The sequence below is a fragment of the Podarcis gaigeae genome, assembly GCF_964106915.1.
Source record: "Podarcis gaigeae genome assembly, chromosome: 2".
NCBI classification, from domain to species: Eukaryota; Metazoa; Chordata; class Lepidosauria; order Squamata; family Lacertidae; genus Podarcis; species Podarcis gaigeae.
The window spans coordinates 80,626,060-80,646,565 of NC_139679.1; the positions used below are offsets into that span (position 1 = coordinate 80,626,060).

General features: G+C 41.4%; 1 protein-coding gene across 6 annotated transcripts in view; it reads right to left on the reverse strand.

The window, feature by feature from the left end:
- Window positions 1-17,313: 17,313 nt before the first annotated feature.
- WNT7A (Wnt family member 7A) overlaps window positions 17,314-20,506 on the reverse strand; it is a 52,954-nt gene continuing 49,761 nt past the window's right edge. For all 6 annotated transcript variants that reach the window (XM_083727072.1, XM_083727074.1, XM_083727073.1 and 3 more), the window contains exon 4: window positions 17,314-19,401. In XM_083727072.1, coding sequence (XP_083583198.1) covers window positions 18,922-19,401 — 480 coding nt within the window. In that variant the 3' untranslated portion in view covers window positions 17,314-18,921. The remainder of the gene's footprint in view (window positions 19,402-20,506) is intronic.

Here is a 20,506-nt window from a genome sequence, read left to right on the forward strand (position 1 = left end):
GCGCTGGCCCCTGGCCTCTTGAGTGAGATGGGCGCACAACCCCAGAGTCTGTCAAGACTGGCCCGTACGGGCAGGGGTACCTTTACCTTTACCTTTACTTATGTGGATGTGTTCTGAGCAGCTGGTTGCTTCTTCACTTTTCAGAGCCTCTAAATGTCTTTACAGTTTCCATTTCTTCAACCTTCAGCAGCAGCATGCTTCCAGGTTATGGAAAATCAACAATATTTTCTGTTTCAATTGGGCTGAGTTCTTTATCCAATAGAAGGAAGAGAGATCCAGAAAGGATAGGGTGTCACATTAGGGGTTGCAACCCCATGCAACTCATGTCTGAAAGCAATTGGGAAAGAATGATGAGGTCTTGTTGCCTCCTTGGCTTTCAAAAGGCATCACAGCATGGCCCTAAAGGGCTAAGAACAGCTCATCTAATTGCTATGAATTTATCTTCCCGGTCAGATCACCCGGGTAGGCGTTTAAAGTTCACATCCATTACTTTGCCAAGCAACCTTTTTTTCTTTTAAAAAACCCCAAAACCTGACCTCATTTTTATTTTGTTGGTAAAATTTGTGGATCTTCCCACTGATGGCCATCAGCTGCCACGTCACAGGTAGCGATGATTCAGACTACAATGTTTATCCCTGTCAACAAAGACGACAATAAAGACCACTTCCTGTTTAGTAATTAAATCTTTAAGACGTGATAGTCTGCATCGTGAGGGTTTCTGTGACACGGTTGTCTCATTTTGGAACAATAAATAGCATGAGGTTTGTCTGATTATTATTGTTTTTAACGGTCAGGGCATAATGTTGCCAGAGAAATGTGTATTCAGTGGTGCTTCCTGGTGAGTAAGACTACAACACATTTTCTCCATGAAAAAAAGGAGATTCAGGGAATTAAAGAAAACAAAAAAAAACCCTAAAACCTTCCACATGTACATTTTTGTGTTTGTTTGCAGCTGTCGCTGAGTTCCCACACTGCTACTGCCCCATCTAGATTTATCTGGACACTATTCCAGTCATATTGCAAACGTAATGATATCACAGCATCAAGAAGCCAATCAGATTTAGTTACAGGGCAGCATTACTTGCTGAGAGCAAAGACTTCTCATAACTCTGGAGAAGAATGGAGGAGGCAGGATGAGAGAAAATACTCCATTGCTGAGGAAGTAGATAATGTCCCCACTTTCTGCCTCTTATACCTGCCCCCTACACTATGGGTGCACCTTTTTTCTTCCTTCCAAGCCCTTTTCGGATAACTGACCAAAAGGAGGGTTTCTTTTGACACCCTCTACCTGGTTTTTCCAAACCACTCTTCAGTAGTGAACTCAATTTGTTGAGTCCCTATCAATTTGGAAGCAAATTGGGCACAGGAACAAATCCATTAGTTCCATCCAGGCTAGATTACTGCAGCTGTACATAGGACCTTTGAAAAGTCTCTGGTCTAGATTGCAGCTGGGAGGAAATGGGTGGGTGCATGTCCATGTTACACCAATCCTGCAACAGCTGCACTGGTTGCCAATCTGCTTCTGGGCACGATTCAAAGTGTTGGTGATTACCTTTTAAGGTCCAGGATACATGACCAGTTCCTTCCATATTACCCTGCCTGGAATGGATCAGGAGAGGGTCTCTTCGGTGTCCACCTAAAGCTGAAGTTTATATGAGTAGCATAAGAGGCAGGGCCTTCTCACTGGCTGCACCTAAGCTATGAAACCCCTTGCCTCAAAGTTTACCCCCCTACATTGCTGCATTTTACTCACCTTTCGCCATTTCCTATTTAGTTGCTTTATCTTGTTTTTATGAAACTGTAATTTTAAATGTTGCAAGTCACTGGGAGAAGGGCATGAGAAAGAAATACATTGTAAGCAAAACATAATAATACTGGCACATTCTCTGTACTAGCATTTAAGGCTGATATTATGTTACAGCTGCTATTTGAACCCAGTCGGTATTAATTCTTCAAGCAACATCACAACTTCAAGCAACTTCACAACTGGTGATGCAATGGAATGTTAGCTCAAGGAAGTAATTGCGTATTATGCAGAAAAGTTAGTTTAAGTGCTAAGTAATATACTTAAGTGGTGAAGATACTTGCTGCCTTGACCCATCAGGGCATCGTAGCAGATGCTAACCTATGTCTTAGCCCCAAACAAAAGCAGCCATCATCTATGTTCAAGATAAATCATTAACTACTGTCTCATTCCAGGTGTACACAGGTACGGGGGGGGGGCAATAGGTGATAAAATTTATGTTTGTAAATATAGCTGTCAAAGCTAATCCTGTTACTGGCAGATTAAGATGTTATCCATGGGTTGTTAGTAAGAGAATACAATATTTTCAGGAAATCATGCGCCAAGTGTGTAATTAGTTTAAAATGGCAAAGCCACACAAAGCTCTATTCTTTGTATTTGACATCTTCCCACATACAAATAGCCGAAGTCTATAGGCAGATAATGAAAACCAATATCCATTGGTAGGAGCCCATACCTACAAAGACACAAGAGATTCAACCAAGGCACCCTTCATAAGTATTAAATGTATTAATAGCAAATGGCCTTTTAAGATGCTAAGTGAAATTCTTGTCCGATAGCCTACTGCGTTTATATAAGAGATTTAGATTTGTCATAATTGCAACATATGAGAGTAAATGGCAAATGCCAGTCTCCTCTGCTTACTTCAACTGCAATTTGCAAAGGACCTGGGTGTGCTTCGAAAAGCAAAGTGTTATTTGCTCAAGTGAGTGAGCAACAAATACCATTTGCTTCTGTCTAGAAGACCTAACTCTGTTGTGAACACGGGCTAGCTCCAATAGTATAAGATAAATAGAAATTCTGTGCTTGCATAGTGGTTAATCGAACAGAATATGGTTTTGGGAAATTAGAATGTTTTTATCCTAGGGTTATGCTGAAGTTGAGCCATGATCAGAGGGGATATTTACCGGTATATTTTACACATTGTATACCCTCCTGGATACACATTGTGTACCCTTCTGGAGACTTCCGAAGTCTAGTGAGTGGCTTCTCATTCACAGGCATAATGGAGAACTGCTGCAAGCATAAATCATACACTTACACACAAATTTAATTCAAATTATTGCTTATCACTGGAAGCTCTGACTACACAGAGATTCTCTATCCCTGCCCAGAAAATTGTATTTTCTGCCCCCTCACCTCACATTCATTATAGCTTATTAAAATTGAGGGGGTTTCCTGGTAAGCACACCTTGTCATTACTAAACTATTAAACATGAATTTAAAAATACTTTTTACTTGTTTTGTTATTTCCCTATTGTTGTTGTTGTTTAGTCGTTTAGTCGTGTCCGACTCTTCGTGACCCCATGGACCAGAGAACGCCAGGCACCTCTGTCCTCCACTGCCTCCCGCAGTTTGGTTAAACTCACGCTGGTAACCTCGAAAACACTATCCAACCATCTCGTCCTCTGCCGTCCCCTTCTCCTTGTGCCCTCCATCTTTCCCAACATCAGGGTCTTCTCCAGGGAGTCTTCTCTTCTCATGAGGTGGCCAAAGTACTGGAACCGGCAAGCCACTCCAGTATCCCTGCCAAGAAAACTCCATGGACAAAGACAACAGGCATATTTCTCTATTACCCATGTTTTACTGAGATTGACTCTTTTCCTTTTTTCAGTTGCTTGGCAAGATCACAAAAGCTAGCCATGCTTCATCGACTACTTGTTAGCTGCTTTTTGGCTGGATTCACTTTCTCTGTGTTCATTATCTTCTGGCAAGGATAATAAATATTGCCTTCAGAAAATCTTGGCTTAAGATACATGGCCAGCAGACCAAAAAGGCAAAGTATTTCCTTGGATACATAGCTGTGCATTGGATTGTGGCCTAATAAATTAAGAAAAACACCACCATCTAACAAAACAATATTTCAAGTAGAACACATATGAGCATCTGCATTCAAACTTACCTTTGATATCTTATCGTCCATCCTTGCTCATTGTTCAAGGCATGCTACCACTGGCGGAGGAAGAGGAGTGCAGGGGGAGAGCACCGCCCCTGGCAGCGAAATCCTGGTGGGGTGCCATCGTGGCTGCCCCCCGCTCATGCTGGCCGCCACGCCCCACAGGCAGTGTGCCACCCCCCGGACACATGCCACACCCTACGGGCAGCGCGCCATGCCCCCAGGACGTGCACCCCCCGGTGCTGGAACATGAAGCTCCACCACTGCTGCTACATAAAAACTCCAGCTTATAAAACCTAGATTATTCAAGGATCGCAATCACACATGTGATTAATAATAATAATAATAATAATAATAATAATAATAATAATAATTTATTATTTATACCCCGCCCATCTGGCTGAGTTTCCCCAGCCACTCTGGGCGGCTCCCAATCAAGTGTTAACAACAATACAGCATTAAATATTAAAAATTTCCCTAAACAGGGCTGCCTTCAGATGTCTTTTAAAGATAGGATAGCTGCTTATTTCCTTCCTATCTGAAGGGAGGGTGTTCCACAGGGTGGGCGCCACTACCAAGAAGGCCCGCTGTCTGGTTCCCTGTAACCTCACTTCACGCAATGAGAGAACCGCCAGAAGGCCCTCGGTGCTGGATCTCAGTGTCCGGGCTGAGCGATGGGGGTGGAGTAGTTCTGGAAATGGGCCTCACTATCTAAAGCACAACTTGTCAGGAGAATTGTTAGCAAGCGGTCAAAGCCTAATGGGTTCTTTGCCTTCTTGTGTGTCTTACTCATATGATGAAAACCCCAACTACCTCCTGTATGTGGAAAATGAAGCTGGTACCATCTTGGCCTTTGCTTCAGGCAGCAAAATGTATTGAGCTGGACCTGCTCGGTCTCTTTTCTGCCTAAACGGCTTCCATAGACTACACTGGCTCTAGACAAATGCTATGCCTACACTCTTATATGATCTCTGTCAGGACCCTCTGACTGATGATGATAATGATAATGATAATGATAATAAAAGCACAATAAAACACCCATCATTAAAAACTTCCATATCAAGGGGTGGCATCAGATGTCTTCTAAAAGTTGACATCCAATGACAGGGCGTTCCACAGGGTGGGCAAAACTACCGAGAAGGCCCTTTGCCTGGTTCCCTGTAACTTTACTTATCGCAGTGAGGGAACTGCCAGAAGGCCCTCGGAGCTAGATCGCAATAGTGTTTGTTTATGGAATCAATTGTACAAAATTTATATGTAGCTTGATTGTAAGAAAACCTCCCAGTGGTTCACAAAAAATATAAAATAAAACATTAAAATTCTTTATAAAAAGCCAGTTGAAAGCAGCTATTTAAAAAATAATAATCAGAAAATTATTAAAGCCAACAGCAACTAAAAAGAAATAAGACACATGTAACTTCTACTTGTCTAGATAGGCTTCCCTAAACAATATTTGATCACCTCTAAATCTACCAGCCTATTTTGCTATATTTATGAGAATGTGCATTAACTGGCTTATCAAAACCTGCCCTTTTGTATTATCCTGTCTGGTGTATAAGCGGACAGTCATATTGTGAGCTACTAAGGCCAACACAGATTCTGTAGTAGCTGTAACAAATTCAATGGGCTAAACATTGCATCTACTCATATGTGACTCCAATCCAGGGGTGCATCAAGATGTCGTGCCTTTGGTACACCTGGGGGGACACCCCCACTCCAGATTTGGTTCCGAATAAGTTCAGGGATAGGGCTAATGCATAATTAGGGTTTTAAAACGGCTTCTTAGGCAGCACACCTGGCTTCAGATCACTTCTGGTTTTCAGGAATATTTGTTCATATTTATAGAAGTATTTATTTACTACCCTCTCATAAAATTTCAGGGCAGTGTGCAGCAATATAAAACCATTTAAAAAAACAACAACATAAAAAGCAGTAGAAATTGGTGGTATCAAGTAAGGAACAGAACAATTCTTCACCAGTACACAAAATGCTACAGACTTCGTTCACATCCTGACATTCCTTCACACCACCCCTCAGAAAAAGAAGAATATGCCTCAGCCCTGAGTATATCATAGCAATGCTTCCAGGCTTGCTACAGCACTGTAGTTCAACAATGTTTGGAAGGAAGCGGATTCTGTAGACATTGTCTGTCCTTCATATTAGCAAAAGGCAAGAGTTGTTCTATGGCAACCAGCTAATGTTGGCCACATGACCTTTGTCAAGCTACAAATCCGAAAATTGTTAATTGTTGGGGAACAAAAAAGACTTATTAGCAAAGGACTGGGGGAGAGAAAAAACAAGCTCTCAGTGAACATGGAGGGCAGTGTCCATGGCCTCAGGCTTCAGGCAACAAACTTGCTCACTGGACGGTTTATTTGTTCTTTCTGTTTTAATCTCCTATCTTTTCTCTTCTCTTCTCTTCTGACCTTCCTAATGAATTCTAGGGGGGTATTTTTGAATCATGGTGATATCATGGGTTCACCCCCCTCGCTTTTACTTTTTGAATGTAAATTCTTTTTTGACATTCTTACTTATTGCCCAGCATTGACTCCTTTTTGACAACAAAACCAAACGCTCTTTGGTTATGCATAGTTAACATTTTGCTAATGGGAAGCCAAGATTCTCTCAGCAGCTCAACAACATTTTCTAAAGCACACTGGCGTTGTTGTAGCAACTGGTGGCTGATCTGTGAATAAAGCAGATGTCATTGTGGCAGGATAAAGAGAGAACAATCTATCACCCAGATACTGCCACTCCTCCTGCCCAAACAAGTCATCAAAATGACAACGTTGGTGCCACAGCCATCAATTAGGGGCTCTGCATCACCTTTACTCTTCTCGTTATGAAATAAATTGGTGTTATGCGACTAATGTTAAGAATGTGCCAGCTCCTGCCAGTGGCTTTCCCATGGAGGAGGCAAGACGTTGCCAGCTGCCCTTAGGCTTTGATTGATTCCGCACTTTCATCCAAATGGGTCTGGCCTAAATAAACACAATGTATATTCTCAGAAGTTTTCCTCTCCAGGGTTAAATCTGAATTCAGTTCATTAAACATGCGATTGGACATGGGCAAGCATTGAAATAATCTGACTGGTACCCATACTTTGTACAAAGGCAGTGAGAGAGGATAAATTGCCTTTCTAACTTCTTGTTTTTTAAAAGGCTTAATCTTTTGGGCATTCTTTTACTCTGAGATTCTCACCACTTGTGCTTAGAGTCCCCATAGCTGATTGCCCTCACTCCACCTTGTCATTTTCCTTTTGCAGCAATAAAACACCAAACAATATCATAGCATAGCTGATTGCCCTCACTCCACCTTGTCATTTTCCTTTTGCAGCAACAAAACTCCAAACAATATTTGATGATTGCACAGAACACTCTCTGGATGGTGAATTTGAAATCTGGGCATAATTCAGAAAAAGCAAATTGCAGGAATCGCACTGCAGTCGATGAGCTTGAGGTGCCCAGTAAAGTACTTAAGTCCCAATGATTTAAACAGAATGAAGCCATGGCTGTCTGTCAGTTTTATAGACTGTAAGGCCTTCTTTACATTAGACCTGCAGACATTAGATCTTCTGCACTCTGTTAGCATTTTCCATATTATTTAAATGCCACTAAACATCCAGGAGCAAAATCATTGCAGGATGCTGCTGTGTACCTCAGGAGGAAGAATTGCACATTAAGCATTACTCAACATTTTAAAATTATTACATTGATTTCTAAATTTAAGAGCTGACTTAACAATAGATGCATGATTATTGAATTCTGTGGCTTTTTTCATGTATTATATTTTGCACTTTGGTTTCTGCCACAAGGTGAAACCTTGCATGAAAGTGGCTACTGGTCCTAATCCTAACTTTCTGGGAGTCTCAAACTGTAAGTTTGTATGTTATTGCAAATATCCCTGTTGCAGGGATGAGAAATGATATGGAAATAATGCTTTGTACTCATGATGAGTGCTTCAGGCAACCACATTCACTACATGCAGAGTGGAATAAAAATATATGGTTCTGTGTAGAGTGGTTGTGTGGAACAGTGGGCCTGCAACATTAAGGTGATTAATTGGTAATGATAATCTCTTTAAACACACACACACACAACAACAACAACCACAACAACAACAACAACTTTTGATCAACTAAAAAGATAGTTCAATTTATCAGGCTGCACCATTTTGAAAGAGGCATTCTTGCTACTTTCAGAAGTACTCTGAATTCAACTGACGAAGACTGGGATATAAATAAATATTACTTTCTCTCTCTACCTTCCTGAATAGGGACTCTGTCTTCTCAGATGATGCTACAACACACACATGCGTTCTCTAAAAGCAAATAAAAATATTGATTCAGAACAATGGTTTTACTGTATGCAAATTTGTGCAAGTTTGGTTGGTTAATCTGCTCAGATTTCTTTGTCAGGCGGATCTAGTTTTCATATGAAGTAAGAAGCTCACACGGGCAATTTGGGTGTTTTGGAGTGTAAGGCTTTTGTTCCCCTCCTCTCTGTTGCTCTTCTGTTTAGCAACACCACCCCACATTATCTTAATTCATCCCTGGCTACCCTTCTTCCCAAGTGGATTTAATTCTAGAGCTATGAAGGGGAGAGTGACACATCAACAACCCTTGAGAAAAAAAGTAATACACAGTCAGCCATGATTGCTGCAGTTAACAATGGCACAGGCTCTTTAGTAAGATAGCACTGAAGAGTTTTGTGAAAGTACGGTATAGTGATTAGCTTTTCCCTCACAACCTTTCACCTTGGGCCACTTCCAGGAGTACACAGTGTACAGAAATTCCTGTTTTCACAAAGCTGCAAGTTTCATCGCTAGGCATAAACTTTCTGGTATAAAGGAATTGTCTCTGGAATGATAAGGGTGAGAGGATTGGCAGGCTGTGTGCCTTTGGCAACTTTTCTAGAAAACACAACATCCTCCCCCCCCCCCCCACTTTGTAACAAGCAAAAATAAATACCTTGGTTACGCTGAGGGTAATTTGCTGCAAAACACTAATCTTTGCTTCTAGAATGTTCTGCTTCTTCCCTGCTTTGATATTATTTAAGGGAGAAACAGTCCTTAATAGCCAATTAGGGGTCCCAGTGTTTTGAAGAGAAAGTGAGAATCCTTCACGCTAACCCAGTGCCAATAGGACCATAATGTTAGATAAAACCCAAGTATTGGGTTAAATACTGTGAGTGACATGTTGGCATGTGCTGCATATAAATGCCTGAAAGCAAACCCATTGCTAGTAGGAGTGCAGGGTAAAATCTGGCTTCCTTTCTCCTACTCTCATGCATACATTTTTCAGATTAGCTCTGCTCCTAAGAGCAATCATTTTTGAATACTGATAGATGAATATTCAAAGCTGAGTCTGAGAGCTGGTGCATTTTTTTAAAGTTCACAAATTGCAAAATGAGAGTGCCACATTCACTAAAGTAAATGGCTATTCAAATTCAAGGTGCTAAACTGTTTGTTTTAGATCAGGAGATCCATTTAAGATCATATGTAAGCCTATGATTTTACAGGCAAGTTTACTTGCTGATTAAATACTGCTTATTAAAGAATTCAAAATCAATAGCCTTGGGTTGCAATCCCATACACACCCAGGCACCAGTCCTAAGTATGGGAGGCCAGTGTAATTTACACTGGTTTACAGTAATCCAGCATAAAGTATACCAGATGGGAACTCTGTTCAGGAGTGGGGCTATTGCTGACCTAAGCCTGGCAGAGAGAAAACAAACCTTTAAAACTGAGTTTGACTTACACCACCTTTTTGTGCCATAAGTCCACTGGGTTGGCAGGTCAGGTGACTGAGCTGTGCAGATTTAGGATCCAGCAAAAGTTCCAGTCCCCCGCACTCAGTTCCTCCTTCTCCTGGAACACTTATTTTTCAGGGCTTATGCCAGCATAAGAGCCACAGGTCTTGGGATGAGGGAGTTATGCCAGCATGCCTCCAGCTGAGACAGGATGGGGGAGTTACAAAGGCACTGCCTGGCTGCACCAGGAATTGGCCAGCTGAGCTGGAGGTCCTCGAGATCCAAACTTGCTCATCCTGAGAGATCCTGGGTTTCAGTTGCCCCCTTATATGGGAAAAAAGTCACATTAAGCTCAACAGAGCTTACTTCAAAGTAGACATGTTCTGTAATGGCATAGCTTCAGTATCCTTGGGTTGTTTTTAGAGGTTTTCATATGCCGTCTTGGGTAGACGCTCCATTGTGTTGGTTTGCTTGCCTTTACTCCTCCCTCATTTCTTATTATTGTTTTGAATTCTCTTAATGTGCAAGCAAGTTCTAATGCTGTAAGCAGGTGGGGTAAAATAGATAGATAGATAGATAGATAGATAGATAGTTAGATAGATAAATAAATAAATGTGTGTCTTTAAGGAGGTAGTACATCATTGGGCAGGGTCCAAATTGTCCTGGAAGGATGAAATCTTCTGCAAGCTCTCTGGTGTTCAAAAGCACGTTCAACCTGCACCCACAGCGGATTAGTCTTGTTGTCATTATCATGCGGACAAAGTGATTCATCACATTATTCTCTCACCTTGCCTGGAAAGATCCATGACAGCCATTAGCAGGAATAGATAGTTGTGGGATCGTGCCACTCCAGCTGAAAGAACAGCGTAGTTATTGGTGCTAAGTGTTATGGCAGCAGCATGGGAAAACCATCACATCAACCCAATTCAGATCATAGGAAGAGCTCTGCTTGGTCATGTCAAAGGCCTAGCCAATTGTTCTGTCCCAGGCAATGGAGGGAGAGATTCCAACCACAAACCACTAGTCTCAGCTCAGACTCTAGTAAGCAATGCCAGGTCCAGCAGGTCAAAGACAAAGTGAGGTCAAATTCCCATGAACAGGGTCAGCTGAAGTAGAGGTCTGGTTCCATTGAGGTCAGTCAACCAAAGCATAGTATAGGTCCAGATAAGCAAAGTCAGGCAAAGCAAAGGTCAAGGTCCAAAATGAGGCACGTAGCACCTTGGACAGCTCCAAGTGGACTATAGGCTAGACATCAACTGGGCAGGTTTGAATGTTGCTCCAACAAGCAGCCAATCCAGACTGCAGTTCTCTCTCAACCGCTTGCTCATCCAGATGAGTGGAGCCTCTACTCTTAAAGGGACCCAGGCTATTCTCAGAACCAGTCAGCATGGGGAAAGCTGAGATTCTATTATGGTCCTCAGCTGGAGCCTTCAGAGTCTGAGGAAGATGGCACACTTTCTTCAGGATGGAAAAGTGCTGGCAGGGATGTCAAGGAGTCATTCTGAGTAAAAAGCCTCCTCCTGGTACAAGATGTCCCCTGTATCCTCGGTCTCTTCCCCTGAATCTGATCCCAGGCTCATGCCACCAGTCCAGCATCTCAAAGGGACCAACCAATGCCTATGGGAAGTCCACAAGGCATAAGAGCAACAACCCTCTCACACTGTCGTTCCCCAGAGACTAATATTCAGCGGCATGGTGCTGATTCTGCAGGGAGTATATAGCCAGCATGAGTAGGCAGCGGGGAGGAGAGGTGAGTGGAGGAAGGAGGGGGATGGAGCAAGGGAATGCAAGGAGATATCCTGTCCTCCCTGCCCCTGCAATCAGTAGCATAGCAGCAGCCACAGTTGTCTCTGTTGGATTCAAAGTGGTTGAATCATAGAAGAGCAGGATCAATTATTTTCCACCTTTGATTTAATCCAAGCCAGAGGCAAACTCAGAAATTTTAATGTTAACTTTATTTTCAAGGTGAACAGCATGAGTCACCCAATGTCATATTCTGAGCCAAGGAATTACAAAGCTCAGAAACATCTTGATCATACCTTAATGAACTTGTTCTCTACTTGTGGCTGTCTGGAATGTCTGAAATGATCTGTTATGGATTGGTATGTAAATTCTCCTTTATGGCAGGAGGGAACTGGAATTGAAAGAGGGGTTGATGCCTTTCATTTGCAGAATCCAGATGTTCTTTAACATGGTGGAATGAAAAAGCTCTCCTCATATAAGACATCTCAAAACATAGACAAAGGTCTACAATATGAACTCATCCATCATTAATCACTATATACGAAGCAGTGTTGTAGGACCTACATGCATTTCAACCACCATGAAGACCTACACATTGGTGCAAGTCTCCACACCCACGTTAACCCAACTGCGTGGTTGTTTTGAGTAAATGTGTTCACCTAAACAAACATGGGTTGTCTGCAGATGCACAGCGATCTTCAGTCACCTTGGTGTTGTGCAGCCCTCTGAATGCATTCCTCTTTCACCCACTGAGTCCCACCAATAGTGAAGAGGTAGGAAACTTGCTCATATACATGTCTGGCAAAGACATTCTGCCACCCCAAGCAGCTGGTTTATGTGATCCAAGAGATGCATTCCCACATCTTTGCAATGTTGAAGAAGACATTAGGAACAACACTCAGATTATGTGCAGATAAGCTCAATCTGATTCCCAACATCTCCTGCCAAGTCACAAAAGATATTTGGAAGTGGCTCTTGGGATGCACACTGCTTCATTGGTATACCTGATAATAAGACTGGACAAGCGAATGCTTGAGGTTTTCTGTGGAATCATCTGAGCCTATTTGCATGAAAACTCCACTGCTCTGGTCCTGAGAAACCCATATATATCCATATATATATCCATTCAACATAGGAAAGCCCCCACCCCCAGCATTCATCCAGCAGCAAAGTTTCTCCACGAAGACCTTATGTTCCATACATTTATCGTCTGATCAGCACTGTCAGCTCTACATAACATCAAGCACCGGTAGGAAGAGGGAGAACAAGACAGAAGTAAAGGATTGATTTGGTTCATGCATGGTTTCCCCCAATGTTTGCCCACTTAACAACTGGGTGTGAGCATGATGTCACCTGACCAGCATTTTTGGTGAATGACACTTGAGGTGGGAGCCCACAAGCACCTCAGCAGGTGAGCAGCCTTGTGTTCTGTTTGTGAATTCCAGGACTGAGGTTCATACCTTCATTGGAGCATCTATGGCATTCGGGATCATGAATCTTGATGTATAGTAATAATCTGGATGTGAATGTAACTGGCAAAGTATCATAACAACAAGGCAAATTCACTTCATTGGAAAAGCAACTATAGGTATGCTGATACAAGCCACACCATGTGCCTTTGCAGCTACACGCATCTTTAGGAATGGGTCTTCCAGTTTGTTTCCATAGTCTTTTCCCTTTGTTTTTATTTATTATTTTATTTATTATTACAACATATCATCTCATAATACTATAGGTGAATGGGTTTTCCTTTTCATTGCTGGTTATTTGTTATACTTTGAATTGCTATAGAATGGCGATGTGATTTTTGTTGTACTTTTGGTCATTTCTTCAGCCTTCAATATGATACAGTAGAAGGGTGGCACACAAATTATAAATTAAATGAAATATTTGCTTTCAAATATCCCCAGGGTACCTACAGGGACATTCACTGAACACTTTGTTCATCTGGCAAAAGCCTTTTTGAGGGGAATCCTATCATAAATTGCTATTGTGCCAATCTTTAATAAAGAAAACCCCAAGAGATGGTGAATAATAGGTTGGGGAGAGAGATAAAAAAATACAGAGATATCTCTTCTTCATGTTTATTTTTCATGCCATTGAGGCATCATCCATCTGTTGCTTCAGATGTCCTGGTTTCCCCTGACTTGTAAGATTGGACCCTGTTATCACTGTATGTCTGTTTTTAATCTGTTTGCTATAATATTTTTTATGTTTAAATCTGCATTTAGATTTTTATTTTTATTGTGTTCTATTTTTTATATATTGCATAGAGATTTTTCAAATATTAAGCAATGTTGGTCATTCCAAATAATTTATTTATTTAACAATTAATTCCCAATACATGGTTGATGGATCAGATTGATTTTAGTAAGAGAAGATATAGTTGGACTACCCTTTCCTCACTGCACAATTTAAAAGGACTGCTAGTTATAAAAGTTTTATTGACTTGAAATACTTCTAAGCAAGAGAGATAGTCCAAACTTTTAAAAGGTTCTGTTCAAGTTAAAGCTGATTTCTAAACCTAAATTAGTGCAATATTCATGTACTTTCTCCCTAGTTCATTATGAATTTTCTAAAAATGAATTTTCTTTGTATACACCCGCTTCTTATTGTTGCAAGTAAATCTATTTAAATAAACCAGATCTTTAGGAGTCATTGAGATAGTTATACACTGTGCATCATTAATGTAAAGATATACAGAAAGAGATAAATTCTACGTAATGCTTTCGTAGAGTAAAAACATACTGCAAATGTAACGGTTGGTGCTTTCTGTAATCCACGAACAATGTCTACATTATTAAATCACATGTCCACTTCACAGACATTTAGCTAATAGTAATTAGTGGACTACGTAAAACTTTGAGAATCGGTTCTTATTAATGCAGTGATAGAGTTAGATGTTTCTCAAATCATATTTTGTGGAGCCATAAGCTGAAAATCTACTTACTGTCAATTCATTGAACATTTCCTAACCCATAAGGTGCCATCTAAAGACATGGTTCATCCAGTGCTCCTCCTCAGTGCTTTGTAGATTGTAGCTTGAAAACTGTAGAGAATGTAATAAATGGGTGTATATAAAGTGTGACACTATTGAGCCAACCCAGCTTGCAGCTTCATTTCAGGAAAGTTGCACCTGTTGAATTTATGATACAACTGTTCTAACTCATCTTAATGATGTAGATGAGTATATACCAGGCTTTTAGTTCCATAATTCATTGCTTCTCAAATTTCTTTGGGCTCTCAAATTTGATGAAGCTAAACCACCCCCTCCACCACTCTCATTCCATTCTGGTCCCTTCCAACTCTATGATTCTACAGCATTGTTGCAGTGCCCCCTGCAGCGCGGCGCCCAGTGCGACTGCACTACTCATGCTAGCCTAAAATGGCCTCTGCTTAAACGCCACTGAGCAATTCAGCAGGTACAGTTCTCATTGCAACCCTATAACGAGAGATGCTGTACCTGAGGAACTTCTGTCTTCCTCTAGGTTATTAAATGGTGAAACTCTCTATCCCACTGAGGATATTGGTGAGCATTAGCCCTAATTCCTTTTACACTTACCCACTCCGTTGTTGGAGGAAGTTGGAGGGAGGAGGCTTGCTTCCAATGCACTCTTCTGCTCTTTCACTCCAAGTGGATGTGCCAAGGAACAATTCAAACATTACTTCAATGGTATGTCTGCTACCAAGAAATTAAGTCCTGCTCTGATCTACATGGTACCATTTGTATGAAGTCACCCCTGTGTGGTTCATGTGATTTAAATCATGACTCATAATAAAGCTGTGTTTCCTCACATTCATTTCTGATCTCCCAAATGTAGACTAATTTAGAGTGTCAATAGTTCCTAAAGAAAGTAACTACTGGGCATGTATGCATTCTTGTGATAGTTTTTAATGAGACAGGAGGACCTCACAATTTGACCACTGTCACTAAAGTCCTAGTGTGTATACTTTACCAACTTAAAATGCAGCAAGGTTGTTCCTTCTCTCGATCAAAGCTGTTTCGAGGGAACATGCATCAAAGCACAGTAAGGTAAAGGACCCCTGGATGGTTAAGTCCAGTCAAAGGCGACTATAGGGTTGTGACGCTCATATCGGTGCAGACCGAGGGAGTCGGCATTTGTTCACAGACAGCTTTCTGGGTCATGTGGCCAGCATGACTAAACCGCTTCTGGTGCAACGGGACACTGTGACGGAAACCAGAGTGCACGGAAACGCTGTTTACCTTCCCATCACAGCGGTACTGGTGTGCTTTTGAACTGCTAGGTTGGCAGGAGCCGGGACAGAGCAATGGGAGGCCATCATACAGATCTGAACCGCCAACCTTCCAATCAGCAAGCCCAAGAGGCTCAGTGGTTTAGATCACAACACCACCCACTCCCCAGATCAAAGCACAATATTTCATAAGAAACAGCAGGGCAGACACGGGATAGATATGGGTTGTGGCTAACGTTATATGTACACCGGTTCCCAAACCAGCAGTGGGGGACACACTAGACACAGGACACACAGCTGTAGACACATTCATTTAGAAGTAAGTCTCATTGGTTTTAAATGAAAGGTTGGAATAGTGATTGGAATAGCAGCTTTAAGGAGTTGTCATATTTGATGCAATTGATTAAAAAATGGTTTTATGTTCTACCCCTTCCTAAAGCCTTAGGTGGGGCACAATAAAGTCATGTTTATGTCTCTAACAACTAGGTCCTGTATTTCCAATACATCAGTCTGAAACACACTGCCCAGGGTTTAAATGGCAGTCTTTTCCATCACATCTTGAAAGATAGGGCACACACCAGAGCACATCTGGTGTGGCTTGAGGGGGCTGCAGCCACGAAGAGAAATGAGCAGCCCCTCCATGCATAGACACAAGTTCCTTAGGCATGGGGCTCTTTGGAGCCTTACAACCCAGAGGGCTGCATGGACAAGACAAAAAATTGTGGATGTCCAAGACTTCACATAAGCAGTGGCGTAGCGTGGGTTGTCAGCACCCGGGGCAAGGCAAGTAATTTGCGCCCCCTAACCCATGGATTTGCGCCCCCTAACCCTAACCCTAACCCCCAGATGTTGCGCCCGGTGCGGCCGCCCCCCCTGCACCCCCCACGCTACGCCACTGCACATAAGCAACCTTTCTATACCTATGGGAAATAGCTTACATCAGGGATGTCTCTGGTTGATCCTGGCCGATCGTGGGACCCTGATGCCCCCCCCCCTAAAAAAGGCTCAACAACTTTGATTAAGCTTTTTCAAAAAAGAGCTGAACAACTCTGGTCAATCCAATGGGTAGATCACTGCCGGGGTTTTTATAGTGGGAGTAGATCGCAGTCTCTTGGGAGCTGGACAGCTCTAGCTTACATCATGCAACAGATTTCATGTACAGTTTTTTACATTTCCTTGTATGAGTTTCTTCCATGAAAGTTTCTCTGGATATAATGTGGAAAGGGGTCCCATTAGTTTAATCTTGGAATCAGGATGTGAAATAGCAAAAGTCAATTACATATTCGGGGGAACGACTTTTCCGTGATCCTGGTGGAATGATCACGACAATTCCCCAAAAGCAAAACAATTTAATTGAACATAATTGCAGAAGAAAATCTTAGGGATAAGAAAGGAAATGCCACAGTGCAGGAACTGAACACACACAAAAAGTAGTGGGGGCCTGATTGAAAGTTTGTCTAAAATGTGACTTGATCTTTTTCACTAAGAACCTTCCGAGAGGGAAAGAGTAGGGCAAATGCCAAAAACTAGTTGGACAAAACCCGTAAGCTTTGTGTCTTATCTATGAGAATCAGTCTATGCGTGTCATGCTAGTTTTTACAGTCATAGTCTACAGTCTTGCACTGATAAAATCAAATTTGACAGTAGCACAATATAGAGGTTTAACTGACAGCACACACAGCACATTTGCTAGTCATAACGCCACAGTTTAATGACTGATGCATCTGGGAAGCTAATTCAGATTTTTTTCTGAATGGGATAAAGGAGCATCCAGTTAATACCAACCATGAATTCAAACCATGTGACAAAACTGATGCTACATACCCTGTTCTTGTTCTGCATATTCTGCAAATTGAATTGCAGGAAAAGAGCCACGTTGTACATACATCCGGAGAGAAAATTCATTCTGTATTTTGTACATCCACCAGTAACAACTGAATGCATCCAGCTTGCTACTTTCAGGTCAACAAAGTAATCAGCCTTTATCTGTTAAATAGCCTAACAATTACAAATTGTGTGCCTGTTTTGAGAAAAAGTACAGGTTATAGAATTATACAAGCAGACATAGTATAAATAAAATATTCATATAAAAATAGTCTCTTACAAAATATACTCTTTTATCCTATGGTTCATTTTCCAAAGATGGAAACTTGTCTGGAGTTTTGCATTTATGTGTGATGCATTATTTCCAACTGGATTTATGTAATGCTCCTTAAAATAAAATTAAAGAAAAAAACTGGACAGGTTATGCACTGGTATCTATCTAGGTGAAGATGAATATCAGTTTGAGATTCCAGACAACTAGCAGCAAACAGCCAAACAAATTATAAAAGATGCCTGCTTTTGTACTTAACATCTATTATTGCAGAAAAAAAACATCCTGCAATTCCAACTAGTAGAAATATCTGAGTAAACAATAATATATACAGCTCAAGGGTGTCCCCTCCTTTCCATATCTACAAAATTATTCCACAAAAAAAGCAGGCTATCTAAATGCAGAATGGTTTTCAAAAATGTCGGTAGAGTTCTTTTTAATTAAATAAATTAATATTAGCTTTATCTGGATAAATTGTTAAATATTGCTATTATTATTATGCCCAGATGTCCCAAATCCCTGTGCTAAAATATCTGCAGCACGACAAAAAGGCAGATAAACCAGTGTTTATATGGAAAACATCAACAATCCTAGTTGCAGTAGCACATTGTCTGAAAAAAACGGAAAGACAGAAGGACCAGCAGAAGCTTTTCACAAGTGTAGAAATCCCTAAATCTGCTTAATCCACTCTCTTTAAGTTGAAATTCACACTGGCGCATTGTCACCCCATCCTGTGCAAAGACCATGTTTAAGAATTGTTTGTTCCCCCAGCCCTCTCTTTATGCATGGTGCCTTTCAATCTCTCCCTCATCCAGTCCCAAAGAGCCCCTTGCCTTGGTCTGGACATGGGCTTTTTCCGTTAAGGCAGTCAATAAATTATGTTCTGAAGGCGCAGAATATCTGAGAGCATTTCCCCCCCCCCACTTATTTTTTATTTTTTTTGTATTAGGTGACTTGTTTGTTTCTGTTTCCTTTTTTAAAAAGTCTGATGTTGTTTTTGGACTATTTCTCTAAGTCTTTGATGGGTCTCCACTTAAGCGCTGATATATTAAGAGGGGAAGATGGGATCCATTTGCTGGTTTTCCTTTTGGAAACAGTGTGGGTCTTTGCTACAGTTGTGTGTAGGTGCACTAGCTTATGTGCAAAAAAAAAATGTGTTTATTCCAAGGCTGTAGGATCCCCCTCCCAAGCCACACTTTCATTTACAGGTGTACACTTCTGTTCTTTCACTGCACGTATTACATTTAACATAACAGCACCAATGAAATTTACAGTTGCACTGCCACACTCTTGAATACTGATGAGTATTGTAACCTCGACCGCAACACATCAGGTCACAGCCATTGGTCTGCTGGGCTGTTTTGTTGCACATTCTGCCCTGTGTTCCCACACTTCCAGTGACAGGGTCCTCTTCACAGTAGTTAGGCGATTTCTCTATGTACACTAAATCTGTATCCATGGGTTTACGGTAGGAGAGTGGTTTCTTTATCTTAAGAAAAGTTGGGCGTTTATTACGACTTGCCCTCACTGGTTCAACCTGAACGGCTTCGTTGTATTTGTCCTTAAGGATGTAGCCCAGCTCCCTGAATTTAGGAAGAGTTGTCCAGCATGTCTTAGTAGTACATGATCCCGACACACCGTGGCACTTGCATTCCAACTTCATGTTCTCTTCAAGGATCTAGAGTAAAAGGAGGAGAGGGTGTTATATTTAAAACCACAAGAGAGGATGGAGAAGAAGGGTGGTGCACTTAAATCTGTTTCATAATATGCAATACTAAGCTCTAATTTCAAAAGTTCTTTATCTTCATAATTACAGTGAAGAACAAATGGTAAAAACCAGGCCAGGCTTAAAACGCACAATGATGCTTTATGGAGCCATTTAATCTAAAAATGCAGCAAACACAGCTTTTTTTGATAAAGGAAACATTGGTCAACCACACCTCTGCTTAATCAAAGGAGGGGTTAAGTCTTTAAAACCACTTGCAATATAGTGGGCCAGTCTAACTAGAGCATTACAGGAATCCTACAGATGGATAACATCCATTTTTTTATAGATGGTGTTGAGGACAATTCTGTACAAGTTTATTTGCCCTTGTTTTTCTAGCTTTACACCTTATGTAGTCATGCTACAAAGTCTACCAACTGGTGTCTTGACCAATGTTTAGAATGTGTTGCCATAATCTAGAGACCCCTTGTAGGGACAGGGATCCCTACAGAAACAACAAAGAGCCTCATCGTACCTTCAAGCAGCTTTTAAATAACAATCAATCAATCAATCAATCAATATATATATATATATATATATATATATATATATATGTTGTTGTTGTTGTTGTTGTTTAGTCGTTTAGTCGTGTCCGACTCTTCGTGACCCCATGGACCAGAGAACGCCAGGCACCTCTGTCCTCCACTGCCTCCCGCAGTTTGCTCAAACTCATGCTGGTAACCTCGAAAACACTATCCAACCATCTCGTCCTCTGCCGTCCCCTTCTCCTTGTGCCCTCCATCTTTCCCAACATCAGGGTCTTCTCCAGGGAGTCTTCTCTTCTCATGAGGTGGCCAAAGTACTGGAGCCTCAGCTTCACAATCTGTCCTTCCAGTGAGCACTCAGGGTTGATTTCCTTCAGTATGGAGAGGTTTGATCTTCTTGCAGTCCATGGGACTCTCAAGAGTCTCCTCCAGCACCATAATTCAAAAGCATCAATTCTTCGGCGATCAGCCTTCTTTATGGTCCAGCTCTCACTTCCATACATCACTACTGGATATATATATATATATATATA